This window comes from Echinops telfairi, unplaced genomic scaffold, assembly GCF_000313985.2.
Source record: "Echinops telfairi isolate 266 unplaced genomic scaffold, ASM31398v2 ScPeMD7_18;HRSCAF=68, whole genome shotgun sequence".
NCBI classification, from domain to species: Eukaryota; Metazoa; Chordata; class Mammalia; order Afrosoricida; family Tenrecidae; genus Echinops; species Echinops telfairi.
The window spans coordinates 41,794,288-41,819,262 of record NW_022103915.1 but is presented as its reverse complement, the minus strand read 5'-3'; the positions used below and the strand labels follow the sequence as shown (position 1 = coordinate 41,819,262).

General features: G+C 45.4%; 1 protein-coding gene across 1 annotated transcript in view; it reads right to left on the bottom strand.

The window, feature by feature from the left end:
- The window catches only part of ESR2 (estrogen receptor 2), a 49,720-nt gene that overhangs the window by 6,054 nt on the left and 18,691 nt on the right, over positions 1–24,975 (bottom strand). Inside the window, exons 3-6 of the mRNA XM_045287624.1 lie at positions 24,088–24,107; positions 17,307–17,715; positions 14,770–14,908; positions 10,441–10,574 (exon numbers count right to left, since the gene is read on the bottom strand). Coding sequence (XP_045143559.1) covers positions 10,441–10,574; positions 14,770–14,908; positions 17,307–17,715; positions 24,088–24,107 — 702 coding nt within the window. The remainder of the gene's footprint in view (positions 1–10,440; positions 10,575–14,769; positions 14,909–17,306; positions 17,716–24,087; positions 24,108–24,975) is intronic.

Genomic DNA, 24,975 nt, shown 5'->3' with positions numbered 1-24,975 from the left:
CACCCCCAATCCTGGGCCAGTGCCCCGGCTCCTCCAGCCTCGGTTCCTCATCTGAGCAGAGCTTACATGCACACATCTTACTAGATGCCCACAGCCCCCCTAGGGGTGGACTGGCACCCGATCCTGCCCTGCCTGGTCCCGTCAGACTCTGTACCCTGAGATCCTGTGGCCTCTCAATGGAGGTGAGAGCTCAGGTAAATCTGCTCCCCTGCCGCCAACCGCCAGCTCGACACCTGAATTCCCTGGAGCAGGAAAACCGTGTAATGCTCCTCTTCCTGGCTTTGCATTGTGAAGTAAGAGCGAATTTACAAGAGGAGGAGAATGAAGTGGTGCAAACAGTGGCCGTGCTCAGCTGCTAACTCAAAGGATGGTGACTCAAGGCCAACCAGAGGCACCACGGAAGAAAGGCCTGGTGATTTTCTGCTGGAAAAAACCCAGCCACAGAGAACACTGTGCAGCACAGCTCTCCTCTGACCCACGGGGACGGCCACGCGTGGGGATCGGGTCCACAGCAAGGGGTGGCGAAACCAAGGAGAGAGCGGCCACGTGGAGTGTCCTGAGAAAGGATGCCTGGCTGCCTTCCTCCCTGGAATTTGTTCTGGCAATCTTTGTCCCTCACTTACACTGGCGTCTTCAATTAAAGCAAGGAGCCCTGGTGGCACGGTAGGTTAAGCCTCAGGCTGCTCCCCGAAAGATGTGCGGCTCAAACCCATCAGCCGTGCCATGAGGAGATGAGGGGTCTGCGCTCATCAGAACGGATGGCCTCGGAAACCCTACAGGAGAGTTCTACTCTGTCCTGTGGGGTCACTCTGAGTCAGGATGGCTGGGATGGCAGCAGGAGGTAGTGGTCACTTCAGGCAAGAGATAAACTGAACCATAATTGTACACGTTTCAGACTTTGCCAGCCCCTGAGAGGCCCCCCTTAAGGCGTGAGGATGTGGATTCTTGCAGGCCCGGAAGCCACCTACTGCTTTCCTCCAGCCCCCCCACTCACCTCTTCTAAACCTCTTCTCATGGGAGGGGCCTGTCCTTTAATCACTACAGAGGAAATAAGCAGCACTTCTGATTCAGTGCCCACCCCCACACACACATCTGTGCCAGGGCCAGAAGCAGACCTGCTGGGCTAACGATTCCCAGCGCCCTAGGCACAGGCCACCCCATCTGGGGCAGCTATGGAGGGTACCAGTCTTCCCTGCTCTTTGGCTCAGTCCTCAGCACACTTCACCTTGAACACTGAACATGCTAAACTTTCTTCTTAGGAATTCTCTCCTTCCTCCTCCATCTTCTGCTCTTCTTCAGCTCATCTCATCCAGCCTTGGGTACCCACCCACCACCCATCCGCCTTGTCCTGCAGGCTGGGTGTCTGGTCCCCACACACCCTTACAGCCACCGTCCCACCCTCAGCCAACTGGACCTAAGTACTTTGAGGAGACAGACCCCGTCAATCTTGGCTGTCAATATGTCCCCATCACCTCGCATGCCTAGCACGGAGTAAACGTTCATATCGAAAGATTCAGAATGGATTCACAGGAGTTTAAAGTTTTGCATTTTAACCAACTGCACCATGATAATTAAAATGCAAATAGACACATAAGAAATTACTAATCAAGTATAAATGTGCTAATCAAACAAATTATATTAAGCTTACTTCCCAAGACTTGTTCCCAGCTACTTTCTTCCAGTGCTTTCTTCCAACTACCTTCCAATCTGTTGTGCTACAAGACATGTGCTCTATGCATTTCTATGGCTCTAAAGAAAATGTATGCCTTTGGGTACTAGAAACTGTCAAGGCTGCATACCTGTACATGCCTCAGTCCCAAGTGACAAAGATACAAAACCTTGAAAAATAAAATCCTCGGCTTATGCACGATAGCTCATAGTGGCAATATTCATCAGGGCCCCCAAGGCCAACAACCTACATAAAGGTCTAACAACTGACGGCCAGCTACACAAACAGTGGTACACCCACACCATGAAATGCTTTTCAAAAGAGAAGGGGATGCGGTGCTGATACGTGCTACCACATCCGGGATCTTGAACACAACGTGCTAAGTGAAAGCAGCCAGACAGGAAGGGCCACATGCTGCCACGTGATGTCCAGTCCCGGCCAATCCACACAGGCAGCCAGTAGGTTGGCTGCCTAGGGCGGGGGGAGAGGGAAATGGGGAATGGGTGCTTAATGTGGATATGGGGTTTCTTTTGGGATGTGGGGTTATAAAAATGTTCTGAAACCGATAATAATGATGATTGTACAATTCCATGAATATACTAAAAGCCATTCAATATACTGAAAGCAACTCACTTCGGTAAACTCTATGATAGGTGAATTTAATAAAGCTGTTATTAAAAATAATTTTAAAGCCACAGAACCAAAACTAAGGTAACATAATTGGAGCTTCCTTGTGCCTGACCAAGGAAGGCTTCCCTGGGAGAATGTAAGCTGGTTACGGGGTAGCTTGCAGTTTCGTAAACCATCCTGGCAGTAGCCCTGCTGCAAATTATGGGGCACAAAACCCCACACAAAGGTCCTTCGGGTCCCAGAGTGAGTCACTGACCAAGGATTTAGGGAGCAGAGCAGTGGGGCTACTGCACTGATAATGGGTGTGCTGTGTCGCTTTATGAAAAGGAGCCCTAGTGGCATCGTGGGTTATCCTTTGGGCTGCTAATGGAACGGTCAGCAGTTCAAACCCACCAAGTACTCATGAGAGAAAGATGAGGCTGACTGCTCCCGTAAATTTACAGTCTACAAAAGACAAAAGGGGCAGTTCTATTCTGTCCTACAGAGTCACTGTGAGTCAGAATCAACTTGATGGCTGGGGTTTTCTATCAGTTGATTATATGGGGGAAATTAGCGTACGGTACATCAAATCATCCTAGTTCAGGCCAGATTCAGAACAAGAGAAAGTGGACGAAGGGCTATCCTTGTTGAGCCAGGGCTATCACTGCTGATGTCAGGTGGGTCGTGGCTGAAAACCGTAGGGTCGCTATGGGTCAGAGCCAACTCAATAGCACCTAACAGCCATTGTCTGAGCAAGGCGATCCAACCTGACAGTGGTTGTGCGGTGGGGCAGGGCCTGGCCATGCCTTGCTCTATTATGCATATGGTCACTATGAAGTGGAACCCACCAACAACAGTCCTAGGTGCAACACCAAGCACACAGTAGGTGTTCAATAAACATTTCATATGTGCATAGAAAAAAAAATGTTCCTTGGAAAAATACAAACCAAAAACCACCTATTTTGCTCACGACTCTGCCCCGGGTCAGCAGTCCAGGGCCTGCCGCTAGGCCCTCACTCTCTCCTTTGTCCAACACACAGGGCAAGGCCCAGGGCAGGGACAAGGGAGAAGACCGAAGTCCCTCCCTCGGGACGCTCACTGCCCAGTCCAGACACACAGGAAAACCACCCTGTAGCCCCCCAATCCTCTCCAAAATGTGAAAACATCAGTCAGGATTTATTTTAGAACAAAACTAAATTACAGTTCATGTAGTTTGGGCTTGGTGTTTTGTTTGATTATAAAGGCAAGATCTTGGCACAATGCCCCCCCCCCCATGGGTGTGTGTGTGTGTGTTTTGAGAGGTGTGGTGGGGTGTGTGTGTGTGTGTGCAGGTATGTGTGTGTGTTTTGAGAGGCATGATGGTATGTGTGTGTGTGCAGGTATGTATGTGTGTTTTGAGAAAGGGTCCCTCTTGCTTTCTCAACATCTAGCCCCGGCACCGTGAAAACTGACCGCCCGTATGAAATGAGCCAGCCAGCATGCAACAGTGCTTGGCCTTTAATGTCTGATCAGTAGGATAGAGCCTAGCTTTCTTTCTAAGTCAGCGGTTCTCAACCTGTGGATCGTGACCCCTTTGGGGGGGAGGGGTCGAACCACCCTATCACAAGGGTCACCCTATTCATAACAGTAGCAAAATGACAGTTAAGAATTAGCAATGAAAATAATTGTATGGTTGTGGGGTCACCACCACATGAACTGTAAGAAAGGGTTGCAGCATTAGCAAGGTGGGGAACCCCTGCAGTTCTTGACTTCCCACGCCTGTGATTGTGGTCTCACTTGGGGGTGGGGGGGCATTAGCTTGCTAACAAACGGAAACGGGAAGAGACTGTGTTCTGACCTTAGTTGAGGGTGAGAATCAGACCAACTCTTGATTTAATGGCTATCTTAGTTACTACTCCCTACAACAGGTGTAAGGAATTCCATCCTGTAACTGAGAGGAGAAAAACTGTTTGGGGAGTGGCCTGGGAAAGCCTGGCTGATCGCAACAAGCAGGAGGCCCATGTCCGCTGGGAGCATCTTGCCAGAGGCCCCGGGCTACATATGCATCAGTAAGCTGGAATCCAAGGGCAGAGAAGAGACCACTACACTTGGGTGAAATATGATTGCACCAGGTAATTTCCACTAAACCCCCTTTCCCTAAATGGATCTGGTAAGAAGGGGGTGGGGAGAGCTAGTGCTAGGATTCACCTGTGAATACCTGTGAACAGGATTCCCTGCACTGCCATCCTGCTGCGTATAAACTGAGTCCACTGAGAAGCAGCAGGTATGTTCTCATCACGGGCCAGAGCCAGGAGTGGAGCAGCTCCTCAGGCCCAGCATCTAGCTGACCTCAGCCTGACCTTCGAACTTTGGACTGACCAGCACCCACCACACGTGAGACATTTCCTCGAACTTGTCTAAGGTCTAGGGGTCACTCCCGTGATTCGAAGAACCAAGAGATGCGAGGGACTATACTACAGGGAGGGGCGGGGGAACGATGAAGCAGTCTGTCACCTGGCAAGAGTTGGACTTTGGGGACCTTTTTGATCTCCAATTTCAGGGGACTAGTTTGGTATTAATTCTTAGAAAAGAAATTACCACATGGATAGAATATATAACGTATATATCCTAAGCATGGTGAATAATAGAGGGGCCCTGGCGTCGTTGTGGTTACACATTGGGCTAACGGCAAGGTCAGTAGTTCAAAACCAGGGTCAACAGTTCAAAACCATCAGCTGGTCCAAGGGTTTTCTACTCGGTGGGTCATGCATCAGGCTGGTAACAACAAGGTTGGCAGTTCTAACCCACCAGCCACTTCAAGGAAGAAAGCTCAGGCCTCTGCTCCTGTAAAGACTGACAGGCTTGAATCCCAAAGAGCGTTCTACTCTGTCCTATAGGGTCGCTAGGAGTCAGAATGGAGTTGATTTGTTTTGGGATCCCTTCCAAGTAGTATCTTATAAAAGAGAAAAACAGAGACAGGAAGTTGATGGAAGAGGATGGTTATGTGATGACAGGAACAGCTGTAAGCCAAGGAGTCCAAAGGACTTGTGGGAGTTACCAGAGGCTAGAAGAGACAGACCATTTCTCTCAGAATCCCCAGTTACAACGGAGAACTCAGAAACGTCGCTGGATCGTGAGGTTAATTCCCATCCCATATTAGATCTGCTTAGAGTAGAGATTCACAAATCGGAAGTATGGCACTAGTTAAAGCATGCCTACCGCCCAGCTCGGAGCCCTGCTGATGTAGTGGGTCACACGCTGGGCTGCTAACCACAGGTCAGCACCTCGGAATCAGCTGCTGCTCCTCAGGAGAAAGATAAGGCTTTCTATTCCTGGAAGGAGATGCGGTCTTGGCAATTCCCACGGGGGCAGGAGTGCGCTGTCTTCCAGGGTCACCATGAGTCAGTGAGTTCGGTGTTTTGGTTTGGTGAGTGACAAGCTCTGCCCTGAGTGCTGGCACCAGTGCACACCTGATTGGTGTAATCACGTCACATGGAAAACGGGCCAAATTACAGCGACCTTATGTACCACAGAACGAGACACTGACGAGTCCTGGGCCACACTCACAATTGTTCCCACTTAGCCTTTCTACTTGGGTGTGTAAAGAAGCCTTGGTGGCTCGTGTTTAAAGCGCTTTGCTGCTAGCTGAAAAGTCAGCAGTCTGAACCAACTGGGATAAAGGTGTGGTAATCTACTTCTATAAAGATGTATAGCCTTGGAAACCCGATGGGGCAGTTCTACCCTGTCATACAGGGGTACCATGAGTCAGTTCTAACCAGCCAGCATTAAGTATGGTCCGATTTGGGTATTGGACATTTAGTGGTTTCTCATTTGAGTTTCAATTTGCATTCCTTGATAATGCTTTTGCCCATGATTTCACCTAACAACATCAGTAGATCCCTTTTCATCTAGCATTTGTTCAAGATTTGCCCCCTTTTAATTGGGCTGTTTTTCCTATTACATTGAGTTGTAAGAGTTCTTGATATGTCTGAAAATGCATTTATAGTGCCTTGATTTTTTAAAGATTTTTTTGGATAGAAAGTCTTCCACACTGGTGTTTTCTTTCCGTGAAAGACACTCCCGTCTCCCTGACTTGCATTTCAGAAGAACAATGTGCTGTCATGTGTCTCTCTGCTTTTCTATATAAAATGGGTTTCCCTTCCCCCTCCGACTGCTTTTTGAGCTCTTTCTCTTTCTGACTAATTGTAAGTAGTTTGACGAAGATGCCTGTTGGTTCGCTTATGGCGGGGTTGACTGAGCTCTTGGGCCCTGCTCGTTTCCGCTGCCTTTGGAACGCTGTCATCCAGTGTTTCTTCAAACAGCTTTCTGTCTGTCCCCTCTCCCTCAGGGACTCCAGTGCCGTAGTGATTAGACCACTGTAGTGGTCACAGCTCTCTAATGCTCTGGTCATTAAAAAATTTTTTTTCTGATAATTTTTATTACCATGTCTTCATATTCATATTTTTTCTGCTCTAAACCCTATCCAGACAGAGTTTTCACATCTAGAAGTGGAGTCTGATGTGGTTCATATTTTCCATGGCTCCCCTGAACACAGCCATTCCTTCCTCTACCTCTTGATAAAGTTACAGTAACTTTCGACGTCATCTACTAATTCTGTCATCATTTTGAAATACTCTTCAATGAATTTGTCTTCCTCTTGAATATAGGTCACATTTTTGGGCTTCTTCGCATGCTTGATAACTTTTGACTGGTTATCGATAGTCTGAATTTTGCCTTGGTGGGTGTTGGATACTCTGAATTCCCTGAAACAGTCTTGAGCCTTGTCCCGGGCATAATTCAGTGCATTCGTTTGACATTTCCCAGGCTTGCTTTGAAGCTGTGGAGGTCGTTAGTCCCATTCCTGAGGCCACAGAAGGAGCCCGGGTGACACAAACGTATGCAATCAGCGGCTCGCGCCAAGTGATTGCAGACGGAAGCCCCGTTGGTTGATCCCATGAAGGAAGGTGACTGTCAAGGAAAGTCTCTGCAGCACTCTGCTCTGTGCCACCCGGGCCCCCAGCAGCCACCACCACGCGCTCAGGAAGTACTCTCTGAGGATTCCACCCAGCGGCCAGGCTATGATAACCAGGTTTTCTCCTCGGATTGGTGAGAGCATAAAGACCCCTATCCCCACGTGACCTCGACGGATCTTTCCCTTGTCCTTGGTAAGAAAGCATGCACTATTCCTGCCAACTGGAGGCTTACAGAGGGCGCTCTGTGGGTCTCCGGAGCGCTCTGTATACAGCTCTCCTCCTAGTACGCTTACCTTCCTGCATATCCTTGCCACTCTAGCCTTCCCACGTTCCTGCTTCAGAGAGGCCATGCACTGGTCTTTACCCGAGTCCCTGTCTGCTTTGCAGCCTCGAAGCGGAATCTGGCATAAGCTTTCTCGTCCTGTGTTCCCTCTCCTGGGAATCACTGTCCTGTTGCCCGGTGTCCAGTGGCCAGTGTCAGGGTCTTCCTTTAACAAGGGGAGGGAAATCCCATCTCAGTTTGTTTTTTATTTAATGTTACAAATAATCCAAAGGACAGTATGTGCCTTCCAATCCTTAAAATCTAGCAGGGAAAAGATCCATTTCTCCTTACATTGGAAAATTCCCAATAGAAACAGAATCCCATTTTCCTAACAACAATGCTGACCAGAATAAATCTCTGCTAAATGTGTTATGACTACGAGGCAGAGGAGAAACTTTCTTACAAGAGTTCCTTTACTGTGATTTGTCATAAGCCCGCTCTCCCGTGGACCGTCACCAGTGGAGGCAGGCACCACACCCGAGTTGCATCCTTGCCTCCGTAATTCTCTCCCTCGGTGGTCCTGCCAGATCCTGCACGAGCAACTCTGCAGCCTCAGTCTTTTCCCATTTACACAGATGCTGTTTCTAGCTTTGACAGCAACACAATATGATAGCTCAGAAGCTTCACATGGCTATCAGGAGCCTCGCCAAACGGAAAGCTTTCAGACTGCCAAGTGTTGGAATAACGAACAAACCACTTTCCAAGGAGCACTTTGATGCACACAAGGCAGTTCTAATCATTGCCGAAAGCAGGAGAAGCCCCATAATCTGGCCTGGGAAGATTCTTTTGGGTCAGGGTGGGAATGTGCGTTTGGAGAAGATCCTCCCATTAACAGGCAGAAGTGGCAACACACCTGAGATACTATTAGTAGGCAAGTTCAAAGAGCAGATAAGAGAAAGGATGATTACGTCAATTCTCAATGTCCGGGGTGGACATGTGCTGTGTGCTCATCAACTTAATGGCCAACATAAGGCAGGCTCTCCTGTTACCAAACAAGATGTGCACGGTCACAGTAAGTGCCAAGAAGACGCCAGAAGGTCCAAACCACCTAGTCTTCTTGAATTTCCCTCAATTTTTCAACTAACTATTTCTACTTAACTGACATCTAACTATTTCTACTCAAAAAGGGTTTGCTTTCCAAAATGGGCAGGGGAGCGTCCTACTAGGCAGGTAAGGCCAGACTGAGACCCGACCTAAAGCCCACGAGGGTTATCTTCGGGTCTGCGCCTTCGGACATCGTCTTCATTCCATGCTTTTCCTCCCCACCCCCCTCCAGCCCCGGCCAGCGGCAGGCAGCACCTCGCTGTCTGTACAAAGCATGGTCCGTGGCCAGTGGTGGAAGCACTCAAACCTGTTCATAGCAATTGGCAGTAAGTTCAAACCAGTTGAAATAGTGAAAAAACTAGGATTTATACTTTGCAGTTTAATTTCCTTTTTCTAGGAATTCATTCTTACTGAGCTTTGCAAAAGTAGCCATCTACAGTGAACTGGAGCTCATGAATAAAAGAATGTTTCTTCACTGCAAATATTGTGATCATTTGAGAAGCGCTGCTCTTCATGGTGCCCTTTTCCCTTGACAATCATCTCTAGAGTGGAGGACTGGGGTGTGAGACAAGACCCGAGTTCAGCCGGAGAGGGAGGAGGTCAGCAGGCCCCAGAGAATGACCTGTGTGGCCACAGGTTCTACACTGGGATCTGGCTCCAGGGACTGCTGCTTTAGCTGATTTAAAAGAAAGTATGATCTCAGAGATGTCTGTTATTCCACAAATCAGCTGTAAGATAGCCCCTTGCCCAAACCTCTCCTACAGCTGTTGAATAGCCACAGCATCAGTTTTTCGCCCAGGGTGTCCAAGCTAATCTCGGCGCTGCCTTTACCACCACGTCTACGTCCCTTCTAGCTACCTACAGGATGCCCTGCCACTCCAGGCTCACATACATGCACAACAACACACAAACTCACCGCTGCCAAGTCAATGCTGACTCATGGCGACCCTACAGGACAGAGCAGAATTGTCCCTTCAGATTTCTGAGACTGTCCATTTTTATGGACATAGAAAACCTTGTCTTTCCAGTCCTGAGGAGCATCTGGTGGTTTCAAACTGCTGACCTTACAGTTAGCAACCCAACTTGTAACCACTCCTCCAGGCTCCCCTAAGTTGCTTCATTCCTCCATGCCTCCTCCTTTTCCCTGCCCTCCATATGCTCAACCTTAAAGATGCCTATCGATGCCACTCTCCTCTGTATTATCCAGCATCTCCTCCTCCAATTTTCCTATAGTTCTCTGAATATACATTAGCACGGCTTTGAGAGCATTCTAGATAACGATTTTGTTTTCTCAATCTTCTCCCTACACTTGAGCACAAGTCTGTAGCTTAAGTCTCTTTACTGAGAGAGTTAATGAATACATACATCTGCATAAGTAGAACCAAATCAGGACATGCAAATCCCTGCCAACCATGTAAATGTTTGGGGTTTTTTTTATGTTCTAGCATTTCAGTTTGTTTTTTCTTTCAGCTTATGCTTTGTGACCACTTTAACAGCATAAACGTTTGCATACTAATAAATCGGTGCTTAACGATATTAGGCTTTTTCTTTCGGGTTTGTTTTTTTAAAAAAAAGATTGGAAGGTAACCATTTTCAAGTTCAATTCCACGAATGTGATTTGAGCCACTTTTAAACATTGATTGCCAATCATTTAATACCCAATGAGGAGTTTACAATCAAGAGTTAACAACTGTTGACATTGCTATAAAATACAAATAAAACAAGGCAGAAAGGAAAGCCGTTTCCCCCTTCTTAGATAAAGAAGTCAATTCTTCTTCTGAATGCCAGACCATTCTAGAAACAGCCTCTCCCCCGCGAGAGAGCCCAGCTGTGTGCTTACTCACTGGAGTTGAGGAGGACCATGGCCTTGACACAGAGATACTCTTTGTGTTGCAGTTTCAGCTCACGAAACCTTGAAGTCGTTGCCAGGAGCATGTCAAAGATTTCCAAAATTCCTTCTACACACTTCCCCTCATCCCTACAAAAGATCATTTGGAAATGTAAGGAACGTGGCGCTTCAAGCAACTGCCAAACGCAATCAGGAGCATTTTCTTTCTCTTTTTCTTTTTTGAATATTTTCTTTCTAATCTCAATTTCATCTTGCGCATCCTTTAACTATAGAGCAAGATGCCAACAAGACCATACCTAGTGATGTAAAACGACTAGACTTACCTTTCTATAAAGAAGACCAGGTAGTTACTATAAGTCCCTAAAGCAAACCCTGGAACAAATATTTTTTAGGCAAAAGTATGCATTGTAACTGCATCCTTCTACCTCTTGACCACAGGCTTTCTTAAAGAAAGACTATCTCTGTCGATGATGTTCCATCTGAGTGGTTCCAGCAACCAGCCCTGGATAAAATACACGGTTATTAAAAGGAGGCGCTTGTGCTCCCACCAGGAGAACATCTGGTGCGTTCATGAGGTAGAGTGAACGCTGCGGAAGTAAGGAACTGAAGGAAAAATAATCCTTTGTGCCTGGAGCTTGTCGCCCACTTCCTGAGGACCATCTGAAACTGATGGGACCACTGAAAAAATGTTACTGCAGTGGAAACAGAACCCCACCTGCTACGACCTAACAAGCACCCCATCAGAGGAGTCGGGGAAGCAAGGCAAACATGGACATGCGACAGGTTCTAGTTGTTGGAGATCAGTTTTAAGCACACGTTTTAGATAAAACTTTGAACCATCAAGAGGGGCTCAACATGTTTATGGAGAAAATCCATCTTTTTTGTGGTTTTTCCTTGAGCTTTGAAGGACTCTCATATACTCAAAATGCACTCCTTTACAAAAATGAATTTTAAAAATAGCCTTTTGAACTTTATCTAGAAAATAGCAGCTTCTATTCACTCCAGCCAGACACCCATTAGTCCACCACGGTGCACTCCACAAATCCTCGCACCATCAGTCATGGAGCTATTGGAAGGCCTTGACGAGCTATTAGATGATTTTGCCATGAAAACCTTCATTTACTTCTTCAAAACAAAAACTGCAGAGCACACAAAGGACTGTAGGGCCCGCGGTCACTTTCATTTTCAGTTCCTTTAGCAATTCCTGAAGCAAGGGCCAAGGTCTACTGAGAACAGGCAAATTACACCCACCCACCCCCAATTGCAAGATATTTCTGGTGATGGTGGTGTTGGAGAGAGGGCAATGGAAAAAGCCAAATAAACATACCGTACGGGGCACCTCCTGGTCTGGGAAGCCTTTCCCTTTAAGTGCAGTGCTGTTATGACTGCTCCCCAGGCTCCTCCACTCACAGCCCAACACAAGGCTTTAAACATGGAAACTGAAGCAGCCATGTGGAGACCCCTGCCAGCACTGACATGCTTACACACTCACTGATTCATCTTTCCTCCTGCAGTTGGCATCACTGTGGGTGTTTTGTGAGATTGAGGACGTTGTAGATCGGTGTTGGGCATATGGGCTAATGTTGGACTTATGGACTTGGGCAGCACTGGTTTGGGATGCTTTCTGTATACTTACCCTTTATACAAAACTCTCTCTTACACATATATGCATTTCTGTGGATTTGTTTCCCTAGTTTGCCCAGACTAACACAACCCCTTTTTAAAAAGAAACCCACTCTTTTTAAGAATGAATGGGTATTTGTTGTGCCTAAAACATCTACCTTCTGAAGGCACCTCTGTGGTTGCAGGTCCCAGCTCACCTGTGTGTGTGGCAGTGGGACAGGGACTCGAGGCTGCACACACAGGGAAGACTCAATAAATCTATATTGAACTAAAGTAAAAATGACTTGGGTTAAAAAAGGGGGTGGGGTGGAGCAAATGAAAATTTACAGTGAAATTCTTTAGGTATTAAAGTGAAGAAAACTCAATGTATACACAACTGTGCATACCGACTCGGTACATTCACAAGTAGGTATGTGATTCCACAGAATATGCCCATGATTATGCCCACATAAATGCCCATAATGGGACCCAAGCCCAAACTCAAATATCTACTGACTTTGTAATAACATTTACCATCAGACTAGTTCCTGTGCAGGTTATAGACTCACACAAATGCCTTAGCACATCTGAGTTTTTTAAACAAAATGCTCAGAGTCCATGGTAGATCTTCACTTGAATTCATGGTTCTATCGGTTACTAAAAGAACCACCTTGTTAGTTCTAAGCAGAGCTAACCCACTTACCCTCCACTCTCAGGAGATTGAAGGTGTCTCTCTGCAGATGCATCAGTAAACACAGAGGGAAACCAAAGCTGCACTCCCAGTATCCACAAGCGGGCTCATTTTGTTGTGTTCACAGCTTATCCACTCAGACCACCACTGGACGGAACTCTGAGAGGACTGATTACCACACCACAGACAGGCCGTTTCAAATCATGTAGAGATTACTTCTTCACTTTGCAAAACAGAGTCATTGTAGGACTGGCTCGATTATGGGGCGTGAGTCCTGGATTTCTTAAAATGTTTTTGATTAAGCAATTTCTCCAGATAATGATCACATAAATGTATACAATGGGTCTTCAAAAAAATTGCTGAGAAAATGCCATTGGCCATTGTTTTTTCATTTCCATTTTCCCACAAACATTGTAAAGCCTCTTCCTATTTATCTGTATAACAGACACACTAAGAGATTAAACGGTCTTAGGCTTGAGGCCCTAGACGTCCCAGTCAATATTTTAAAAACAGTAAGGACTGTAACAAAAAATATACCCCTACTAAAAAGCATTTGCTCAATATGAATGCCCAAGAACAATTTAAAATGCCCAAGAACAAATCTTCTCAATTCATTCAAACATATTAGATTTATATGGTATAAGACAGAAGATTTTCAAATATTTATAGAGAGTAACATGAGTCTAGTGGAAGTAAGTGATAAGAAAAAAATTTTTTTCTCCCTTTTAGTACCTAGTTAAAAGCTAGGTCTAATATTTATCTAGGCTATGGCAACTTTACACAATACTTACAAGAATTAACCCATAGAGTAAGAGAAGAGGGGTACCTAAGCTCAAATCCAGAATTAAACAGTTACTGTTAGGGTTTTCACTGGCTGATTTTCCCCCTCAAAAGTAGACCACTATGCTTTTTTCTCCTAATCTGTCTTAGTGTATTAGTCTGAGTTGACTAGAGAAATAAATTCATAGACACTCGTGTGTATAAAAGAGAACTTTATAGCAAAGAACAATTGTACATTAAGAAAACAGCCCAGCCCAGTCCAGATCAAGTCCATAAGTCCAATATGACTCCTTTATGTCAATACTAGTCCATAAATTCCTCTTTAGACTCACACAGTCATGCAATGACACCAAGTGCCGGAAGATCACAGGCCAGTGGGTGGAAAGTCTTGTGGCTCCAGTGGTGGTAGAAGCAGCTCAGCACTAGCGTGGGTCTTCACGTGGCTCCTCTAGCTCTAGGGCTCTGGCTCTATCAGCGTAGCTCTATGTGGCTTGTCAATAGGAATTCTCACAGGGAGAGAGCCTGTATCTGGCCTCTGATGAGCTATTTAATTCTGTTTGCACCTCCCAAATGAGGTCATCAAGCTGTGATCTGATTGAAAGGCTAGCCTCCACCCCTTCACTCCTAATAGTCTCAAATTGACACCAAATTATGTAACTACCACAGTCTGTAAGCTCTCAGAAGCCTGTTCAGCAACAGAGCAGCATGCAAGACTGTTGACAGACGGGTGGTAGCTGCACGTACGGTCTGCCCGCCAGGATTAAACTGAGCCCCCACATGAAGATGAGAATTCTATCATTGACCCACCAGTGTGGGTCCATTAGGGAGAGTTAAAACACATTAAAATTAACTTGCCAGATTTACCAACTGTCCAGAGAACTAAAGATGTAATTGGTCCCTGCAGGTGGAAAGATTTGCAGGACAATTTAAAAAGTAAAATCAGAACAGTTTTTAAAGTAGAAAAATCTAAGTGGATCTATGCACTTGGTGGCCACGTGCCCTTGATGGTGCTGACCCAGGGATGCTGCTGCCCTACCCGACAGCAGGGAATCACAGGACGCCGCAGGCAGGGATCCAGGCTCGCTCTCTCCTCCTGTGGGTCTTGACCTAGTGAAGTGCCGATGACATTCTCAGCCTCTAATTGCGCCTGCAGGTGTGAGATTTTGACTGCAGCACCCAGGTCTCTGTTCCCACTCACGGAGCACCTCGCACAAACAGAGCGAAGAAGAAGCACAATGAGCTTTTTCTTACCTGTCCAGAATGAGGTCTGGGGCAAAGATGAGCTTGCCCGGGTGATTGATGGAGCGCCACATGAGCCCCACCATTAGCACCTCCATCCAGCAGCTCTCCAAGAGCCGCACTTGGTCGTACAGGCTGAGCTCCACAAAGCCTGCGGAAAGTAAGAGGCTGTGAGACACGGCTGCCCGCCTGCCCTCCGCCCCAGCACCCTGCTTCTGTGAACAGAAACAAGTGGGTTTTCAGAGCTGAGAAAGACGAACAATTCAGAGAAATCATCAGTATTTTAGGGGGTGGTTGAATGCTGGCTAAAGGAAAGAAAACTTTGAATTTAAAATGTGTGTGATGCATTGAAGGAGCCTTAGTGGCACAGCGGTTAAGCATTTGGCTGCTAACTGAAAGACAGACAGCTCAAACCCACTAGCTCAGTGGTTCTCAACCTTCCTAATGCCGTGACCCTTTAATACAGTTCCTCATATTGTGGTGACCCCCCAACCATAAAATTATTTTCCTTGCTACTTCATAACTGTCATTTTACTACTGTTATGAATCGGGCAGCCCCTGTGAAAGGGTTGTTCGACCCCCCAAAAGGGTCACGACCCACAGGTTGAGAACCACTGCACTAGGTGCTCTGAGATGGAAAGTAGCAGTCGGGTTCTGTAAAGATCACAGCCTTAGGAGCCGACAGGGGCAGTTCTGCTGTTTTTTTAGGGTCATTAGGTGTCAGAACCGACTCAACAACAATAGATTTTTGGAGGGGAGGGGGTTTACATTGAACTGTCCCTAGTGGCTACCTTGTTTGTAATTAGGATCTTTCCAAATACTATCAGCTAACATGAAGCCCTCCCAGAGTACGGTAGGTCCTAATCCAATCCTAAAAACCAAACTCACTGCCATCAAATTGATTCTGATTTATAATGCATCTCTAAGACAAAGGAAATCTGCCCCTCTTGGTTCCCAAAACTTTAAATTTTTATAAGATGTAGACAGTCTCATCTTTCTCCAGCAGAGAAGCTGATGGGCTCAAACTGCTGACCTTGTGATTAGCAGCTCAATGTGTAATCCACTAAACCACGAGGGCATCCAACCTGAAGAGTGTCCTACAAAAAGAGACCGAGGGAAAACGGCCATGAGCAAACCAAGAACAAATTACAGAGCAAACCAAGGAACATCTGGGGCTGCCAGAGGCTGAAAGAGTCGACAAAGAGCCTCGAAGGGAATGTGGAGCTGCCGATGCCTTGAATTCAGACTTCCTGCTTCCAGACTTAAAACTAACTTCTGTCATTCAGAACCACCCGCTTCTGATACTTTGCTTCAGCTGCTCCAGCAACTACTACAGTGTGCAACTCACATTTCTAGCCTCAGACCCCTTCTACAGACCAATGTCCAAACCATGGTTACCTGGGCTCACCTGGCTGTCCAGGCATGTCGATGCCAGGGACCAACAGCCAGTCAGAGCCGATCTGTGTTAGTATGCTCTACATGCTTTCTCTGCTCACTGAAGTGGCGTGGGCTGCCTGCCTGACCCAGCCCAACTGGGGACAGGCGTAGACGCAAAGTGGGCGAAGGCAGACAGCAGCCCCAGACTCGAACGGACTCCTCCGGTTGTTTAAAATTTCCCACCAGTGTTGGAACCACTCTTGTGGTGGAAGCACTGTCTCTAGGCTACTCCAACCTAAAGGGAACGTGCAACCACTGAAGACGTACACAGCGAGTCTCAGGGGCCATGGGTCATATAGTGTCCAATGGGTCAGGGGTCATGGCATCCAAAGGGTCCAAGGTCATCAAAAACTCACTATCAAGTCCTAGTGACCCTATAGGACTGGGTAAAATGGTCCCTGTGGGTGTCTGACACTGTAACTCTTCACAGGAGTAGGAAGCCCCATCTTTCTCCCGAGGAGCGGCTAGTGATTTCGAAGTTCTGACCTTGCAGTCAGCAGCCCAGCGCGTCACCCTTACGCTGGAAAGAAACCTACAGCATCGCAGGAAGGTGAGTACTTCAAAAGCAAAGCAGAGATCACAGAGATTTCCTCCCCGGGACCATGATAGGAGGAGAGTGTAAGATGAATGTGGAAACCAAACACCCACCTTGAAGCGAGGCAGCATGGGTTTGACTCCCTGCTCACCTTCTTCATTTCTAGTTAAGCCTTTCTGTTTGTTTAATGGGACAGCCATAACTATGCCTGAGACATTCTGCAATGATTAAATGGACCATGCGGTGTGCAGCTAGCCAACATACTAAGAATGCTTTTTCCGTGAACTGTCGCTTGATCTTCCATTTCTACACGAGGAGGTAACGGGCCATCTGGGCTTTTGTCTCAGGGGAGGTTTATATATATATTTTTTAATTTCAATGTCCCATAAAGGTTTAGAAATGTCTTCGTATTGTATTAAAAACTTGTCGATCCACCTGTCCAACTGTTGAACATGTATAATATCCACAGTTCGTGGACCTCCAATTGTCCTCTTGTGCTCAACAAATTAACACATAAATTAACAAATAAATAGAAAATTAACAAATAAATAGAAAATGAAGACCTAGGAAAGCCTACCAGGGATTTTCTTGGCCCAGCCAATCATGTGCACCAGCTCCTTGTCGGCCAGCTTGGTCAGGGACATCATCATGGAGGCCTCCGTGAAGGGCGCGTTGGGGCGGCTCACAAGCACGTTGGGTGGCTCGGCCTCCAGGAGCGTGAGCACCAGCTGCTCGGGGCTCAGGGGGGTCAGTGGCAGCTCTTTCACTGGGGTCACGTTCCCACCGTTTTTCTTGGCTTTGCTCAGGCAGTGCAGCTGCTCCTCAGGATGTCTCTGCCTCCGTGCTACACGGTACCCACATCTTTCTCTCCGAGAGCCTGAGAGGAAAGCAGAGGTCCATACAGGGCTTTCCCCACCTCCTCCTCCACCCAACTGAGCAGGTTCCCAGGAGCCGCCTATCACATGCAGAGAACACCACCTTGTTGGCTGAAGGTGAAGAGGACTTGCGGACCTTAATAATGAACTTCAAAGACAGTACCTCAGGATAGACTGCCACTCAATGTAAAGAAAACAAAATTGCTTGCATTTGGGCCACGAGGCAACATCAAGATAAACAGAGAAAAGACTGAAGTGGTCAAAGATTTCATTTTAGAATAGAATATGCTTTTCAAGTACTTTGGATAGGTTATCACAAAGGATCATACTTGGTAGAGAGCCAGCCAAAGAGGAAGACCCTCAATGAGGTGGGTTGACCCACTGGTGCAACACTGAGGAACAGTCTGGAGGATGGAGTGTGACCGGGCAGGTCACTGTGGACTGGAGCTCATTCGATAGCACTTCATAACATTTTAAGAATAAAATTAGGACCACTGTGTCAATGCTCTGCCCCTCCCTATAGAACTGACTTGATGGCAGTGAGTTCGGTTTTGTTTTTCCCTTTTGATAAAAAATGCTTTATTTTTTAACAATTTAAAAGTCCAAATAGCATTTTATTTTGTACCTATAACATCACTTACTTAGAGTCCTTCCCCCGCCCCACCCCGGCCTTTTTTCCCAAACCAACGGCCTTACATTATTTATTGTTAAACTCTCGATGCAGAAGCATAAAAACCAAGGGAAAAAACAGATTATTTGCCAATATAAGTTCAATTGATCATGGTGGGAAAAGTCTTCATTCAATCCAACTCAGCATGACAGACCACTAATGAGCCTGGGCAAGTGCGGCCGTGCACGCCATCGCTCAGGGGGCTCCTGACAGACCCAGCGTGGTTCTCCTCCAGTGTCTTCTCTTGGAGTTGTACCTGACCTTATTACCGGTTTTCATTCAACCCCTTCGGGGAATGGGTGCATTCTGCTTCTGTTTCTTGGCCAGAAATCTCTTGATGCTGAAAGTCTTATGTGACGACATGGTGAAGTCGGAGAACCCCCACACTCAGGATGACGGAGAAACAGAGAGCTAGACTCCCCTTTTAATGGGCATTATTTGACTATTATAAATATTAAAGTGAACATGCCTTTGTCCCTCTTTAGAATAAACGCAAATCAAATTGCTGAGTCAAGATACTTAAAAATTTTAATAGTGACCAATTATCTTCCAAAATATTTAAAATTTTAGACCCTAAACAGTCCTTTATGAACTATCTGTTTTTCTCTTAACATCATTTAGCATTAGAAATATTTTTAATCTTTACTGATCTTAGAGATGTGCATATAATCTTTTTACTTTACATCTTAAATTTAAAAAATAATTAACTATTTTTTAGTTAACTATTAAATAGCAATAGTTTCTATTTCTTCTACTGTGAATTGCATATTTATTTTTTCCGTTTTTTCTAATAAAGGCCCTTTATATAGTAGTAATAAATATAACTATAATTTATTATAAGTGATAGTGATCTTGTTTGTTCCTTACTTCTCAACATTGCTCAGTCAAATTATCTTTTTTCCATACCAAGATTTTATAAACATTCTCCTCTATCTTCTTTAAGAATTCTTATGGTTTGAATATGTGGTGGTTACATAATCTCATGTCAACTTGATAGAGGTTGATAGGGATGAAGACTAGCTTGTCAAACAGGCCACAGCCTGATGATGCCTCCTAGTGGGCGTGGCCTTCTTGTGAGAATTCTGGGAACTTCCTCTTTTTCTGGGAGATGGGCCAAACTCTGTGCCTCCCTTTCCTTCTTTTGGGACACTCGAGGAGCTATATGGAGACCCTCGTCAGCACTGAGATGCTTCCACCGCCACTGGATCCACAAGACTTTTCACCACCGGCGTGTGATCTCCTGCATTCGGCATCATTGCATGTGCTAAGTAAGCCTGAAGAGGAATTTACGGACTAGTATTGGACCTATGGGCTAATATAAGACTTATGGACTTGATCTGGATGGGAGGGGGATGTTTTTTCAATATACAATTGCTCTTTCATATAAAGCTCTCTCTTACACATATGAGTGTCCACCCAGACTAAAACAGAATATAATTGGAATTTTATGTGCATTTTATATCACATGATATAAGTATTTCATGTTTTATTTTTCTAAATATTTAATTTCTTCATTACCATTTATAGACTAAGTTTTCCCCCATTGATTTAAAATGCCTAGTTATTTAATAAATAATTATAATAAAAGTATATTTTTGGATGTGCTATTCCTGTGCTTTTAACTAAATATTTTACTTGCTGTAGGTTTATAAATGAGAACACATTGGATTGTGTCTTTAGATGGTGAGGAGAGTGAAATGCTCAATTTAGAACTATATTCCCAGTTAGACTAGCTAGAAAACCAAAACCACGCCACTGAGTTGATTCTAAGTCATGCTACTGGACCTAGCGGAACTGCCTCTTTGGGTTTCCGAGGCTGTAAATCTTTACCAGAGCAGAAGCTCGCTCTCTTCTCCTGAGGAGAGGAGGGCGGATTCAAACTGCTGACCTTACCATTAGCAGCCCAACAAGTAGCCTCCTATGGCACCAAATTCACTTCAGTCAAGTCAATTCCAACTCACAGTGGCCCTACAGGACAGAATATAACTGCCTCTTTAGGTTTCTGAGATTGTAAATCTTTTCAGAGGCAGAAAAACTCATCTTTCTCCCGAGGAGCAGCTAGTGTGTTCGAACTGCTGGCCTTGTGGTTAGCAGCACAATGCATAGCCCACGATGCCACCAGAGCTCCTTCACCATGAGGAGAAATGAAAGACTTTTTCAGTTAAATATTGCCTATGATTCACAGACTCTTGGAAACAACGATTATGCTATGTTCTTTGGGAAAGAAAAATGAACCAGATGGAAAGAAGGAAATTTAAGTAATAACGTTAAGAAAGTAAATTGAAAAAGTGTGTAAATATTTTTAAGGCTCTGAATAAATCATAGTAATTCATTTGTAAAAGGGTAGAAACAAGGTGAAACCAGACAATAATATATAAAATGAAAGAGGAATGATTCTGGTTAGAACTTTCTAAGACTCCTAATTTGGAAAGAGAAATATTAGAGATACTCAAATGATTCAAGCATACGTGTTAAAAATAGAATGCTATCACTAAAATAATTGAAACAACATATGATTAGTAGCAAAAGAAAACGTAATCAACTCTGAACAGGCAAAAGAGAACATATGATAAAAAAAATTTTAAGCAAAAAATAAGTTAGAAATGAATTTATATATGAGATCACAATAAAAGTAAACAGTCTGTCAATATAAGTCCATATAAGCTTTATGGTAATAAAGTCATTTTCAGGAATAAGGAGGTGTCGAGTGCTAAAATAAGTAAATCACCTGAAAGATATGTAAGTCTAAACTTATATGTCCAGAACAATCAAACATCAACAAATAGGCTTCCAACATAACACATGATGATGGCTGAAACCCCGTTTTCATGAGCTGTTTTAACAGGACTCTCAGCAACACAGCAAACAGGAAAAGAAAAAAAGTCAGAATTTCAAACATTTGAACCATTCAGCTTTTATACAAATTTTCTCTGTAAATATACTAAACGTTTAAATCTGCAAAATGCCTACTCTCTCACCTCCTATTAGTATATTTGTTCATTAAATGCATTTGTCTACATTTTCAAAAAGAAATGTTCATTAGAGGGTTTGAGTAAATTTAAATTACTGGCTCCCGAGGACATTTAGCAGCATTTCCTTACTCTTAGTGAACTGAACCCATTCAGGTACATTTAAACCAAATTTATTGCTAAAAAAAATTAAACACCTAAAGTATAATTCATTTTAGTTGTGATCAGAGTGGTAAAGGGGCTATGGATTAAACCCTCAGTAAAATGGAACAAAAAGTATGGTGTAAGACAGTAGCTTTTAGATCGTGCAAGCCTTTTCTGTCGTGTGTATGAGGCGATCCGCTGAAAAGCCTGGCGGTGACTTGAGGGCTAAGGTGTGCCTGCCTCCAGCCCTGGCATTTATTTACCTCATCCGCGCGTGAAAGCTGGCTCCTGAATGAGGAAGCCTGAAGGTAATGGAAGCATTAGAACTGTGGGGCTGTGATGACTATGGAAGGTGCTGTGAGCTGCCAAAAGGACAGAGACCAGGAAGAGGTCCAGGGAAAATGAATACCCAACACCATGAGGATATGAAATTTATACACAGATTACATCCCCAGAGGGAACATTTGTCATGTGTTTACTTATATAAATTTGACCCAATTTCATTGACAATGTACCAGGTCCTACACTATATGCTGGGGGGCTAAAAGGGTCACTGAAAGAAAGACCTTGTCAAGGAACTTACATGCGTCTGTTCAAGGGCATCTTAAGCACAGTGGCTTTGACACATAGTCCCGGGCAGCTGCTACTGAACGAGCTTCATGAGAAACTCTACCAAACAGGTTGACTAGACAGTGGGAAGCTGTTGTTGTGTTTGTTGTTGTTGGGTGCCATCAAGTCAGTTCTGATCCACAGCGGCCCTACACACAACAGACCACAACAGTGCCCCGTCCTCACAATTGTTCCTGTGCTTGAGCCCATCCTTGCAGCCACCGTGTCCATCCATCTCATTAAGGGCCTCCCACTCCTTTGCTACCCACCCCTCTGCTCTACCAAGCATGAAGGCCTTCTCCAGGGCCCGGCCTCTCCAGACAACGTGTCCAAAGTGCATGAGATGAATGAAGCCTCACCCTCCTGGCCTCTACGGCGCTTCTGGTCGTGCTTCTTCCAAGACAGATTTGTTGGCTCTTTAGGCAGTCGATGGGACTTTCGCCAGCACACAATCCAAAAGCATCTCTTCAGTGGTAATAACCCCAGCCAAAAGATGATGATGCCAAATGACAGCAGTCGCTAACATCTTCTGGAAGCTTCTATGAGCCAAGCATTGAGTACTGTACTGACAACTGCTGTGGAGACTGGTGCTATTAGTACAGGTGCTATCTCAATTTCAGAGGGGGAACCAGGAGAAAGACAGTGTAAATAATCTGTTCAAAGCAGCAAAAATAGAAGATAACAGAAGTCAGTGCTAAACCCAAATCACATTTTGAATCCAAAACAGCCTCCCTATTAAACCTTTTCATGGAAATATACACCGAACCAAGGCAAACCAACAGCCAGCGTCCATTCTGATACATAGCAACCCTCTATGGAGAGTGTATACTGCAGGTGAGTTAGAGCTGGTACTTGATGATGCTGAACCGTCATCCCAACACAAAAATACAGACCAGATAGAGCTACTATTGTTCTACTGCTTATTGCAGTTCAGTGTTTGTGTTGCGAAGCCTAATCCCTAAAGTTAGTCTGTGTGGGTATCCTCCTATAATTTAAATTAGAATCATATTAATATGTCAATAGAAAAGACAAGATTGAAAGTGTATAAGACAGCGGTTCTCAACCTATGGGTCGCGACCCCTTTGGGGGGGGTCAAACGACCCTTTCACAGAGGTCACCCAATTCATAACAGTAGCAAAAGGACAGTGATGAAGTAGCAATGAAAATAGTTTTATGGCTGGGGGTCACCACCACATGAGGAACTGTGTGAACTGTCAGAAATGTATTTTCTCACTCTTCAGTAGGAGTCTATTCTGACTCACAGCAGAGTAGGGCTGCCCCTGGGCTTCGAGACTGTAAATCTTTATGGAAGCAGACAACCTCCTCTTTCTCCAGCAGAGCAGCTAGTGGGTTTGAACTGCCGACCATGTGGTTAACAGCCCAATAGTCAACCCCCTGCACCATCAGGACTCTTTTCAGGAGGCTAGGAGGCTTAATCCGGGGCACTGGCTTGAGGGGAGGCCCTCTCTGGGAGAAAGTCCTTGTTGCTGCTTCTCTGCCCTGGCTTTTTTGGTTCCTTGGTGTCTCCCCGTGGTATCTGTCTTCTCCTCAGTGTACTTGTTTCACTTTATCCCCAATTTGATCTTCTGTATCTCACAAGCCAGTAGGTTTAAGTCACATCCTACACGGATATGGCCTGGTTAGCCTAACAGAGAAAACTCTATTCCCGATTGAGACTACCTTCACTGACATAGGAGCTGAAACTCCAACCTATGTTTGGGGGACACAATTTAATTCATGCCAGTCGGTAAATGGCTAGGGGGAAAGGCAGTGGGGGGATGCGATGAGAAGGGGAGAAGGAAGATTGAAGCACGCTTGCTCCTGGTGCTCTGTCTCAGTGGTCAGTGAGGATATTTACAGCGAAAGGCGAAACAGCCAATGGTTTGCTCATGAACTCACCCTATTTTTTCTGTAATCACCAAAAATAATCTTTTCTTTCCTACTTAGAGATTCTAAGCCAGTGACTTCCTGGCCAATTGTAATGCCCTTTTCTTCCATTCCCTGGCTCATGAAAGAGGCTGTGACCACATCAGGCACCCCACCTCATGAGACTGCACCAAACCAGAACTCACGGCTTCTTTCTGCACTCACCACTGAGCTATCTTTTGTCCCTGAAGGAAAGAGAAAAGGGAGACTTAAAATGAGTGCCCGACACTTTGCTGAGTCTCTATGTATGTTTTCACACGTAATTCTCAAGAGTCCACTGAGGCAGACGGTGCATTTCAGAGATAAGAAAACCCAGGGCCAGAAAGGAGAGGTAGGTAGGATGCACACAGCCTCCATTAGCAACAAGTGGTGAGCATGAAGGAGCAGATCCAGACCCTGGGAGCCATCCTCAAGCTCTGCCCACCTCCCACTGCCCCTCCAGGTGGTGCCTCCATGTGCAGCTGCCCAGGGTCCTGAATCAGCAGCCAGCCAACAGCCCTTAAGTGCAGTAAAAGTATTCTCGTCCCAGGACCAACTAACCAAATAATAAGCAAAATATTATTTAACTTCGTGAAGCATTTTATTTGCAATCTCATTGTCAAAGGGCAATGGACCGCTCCCTGAGCAGTGTTTCCTGCATAAACCACACCCATGGTACATTGTCTCCAAATTCCAATTTCACTTCTCCAAAAGAAAGCATTTAGACACGTAGGAAGTAACCTGAGACGGCAATCTTCCTGCGTTTAGGATTGGTCTCTCTCCGATCTGGGCCACACCTAACTCAGTAAGCATTACAGCCTTTTACAGAGCTTTCAAAGCACCCAATTTAGCTTTCCTGAAGACAACAGGTCTTTTCCTACTGGTTTTGCATGTTTACAAAAGCGATACAATGCCAACCAGTACCACGAATAGAACCAAGTGTGGGAAGAAGGCCCTTAAAATGCTGGGAACAGAAATGCTGCAGTGTTTTAAGGAGTGAAAACAGATCAGGGGCAAGGGAAGGATGATGCAGAGAGAAAACAGACAGGATCCGCGATCCAGTGAGAGAGCACT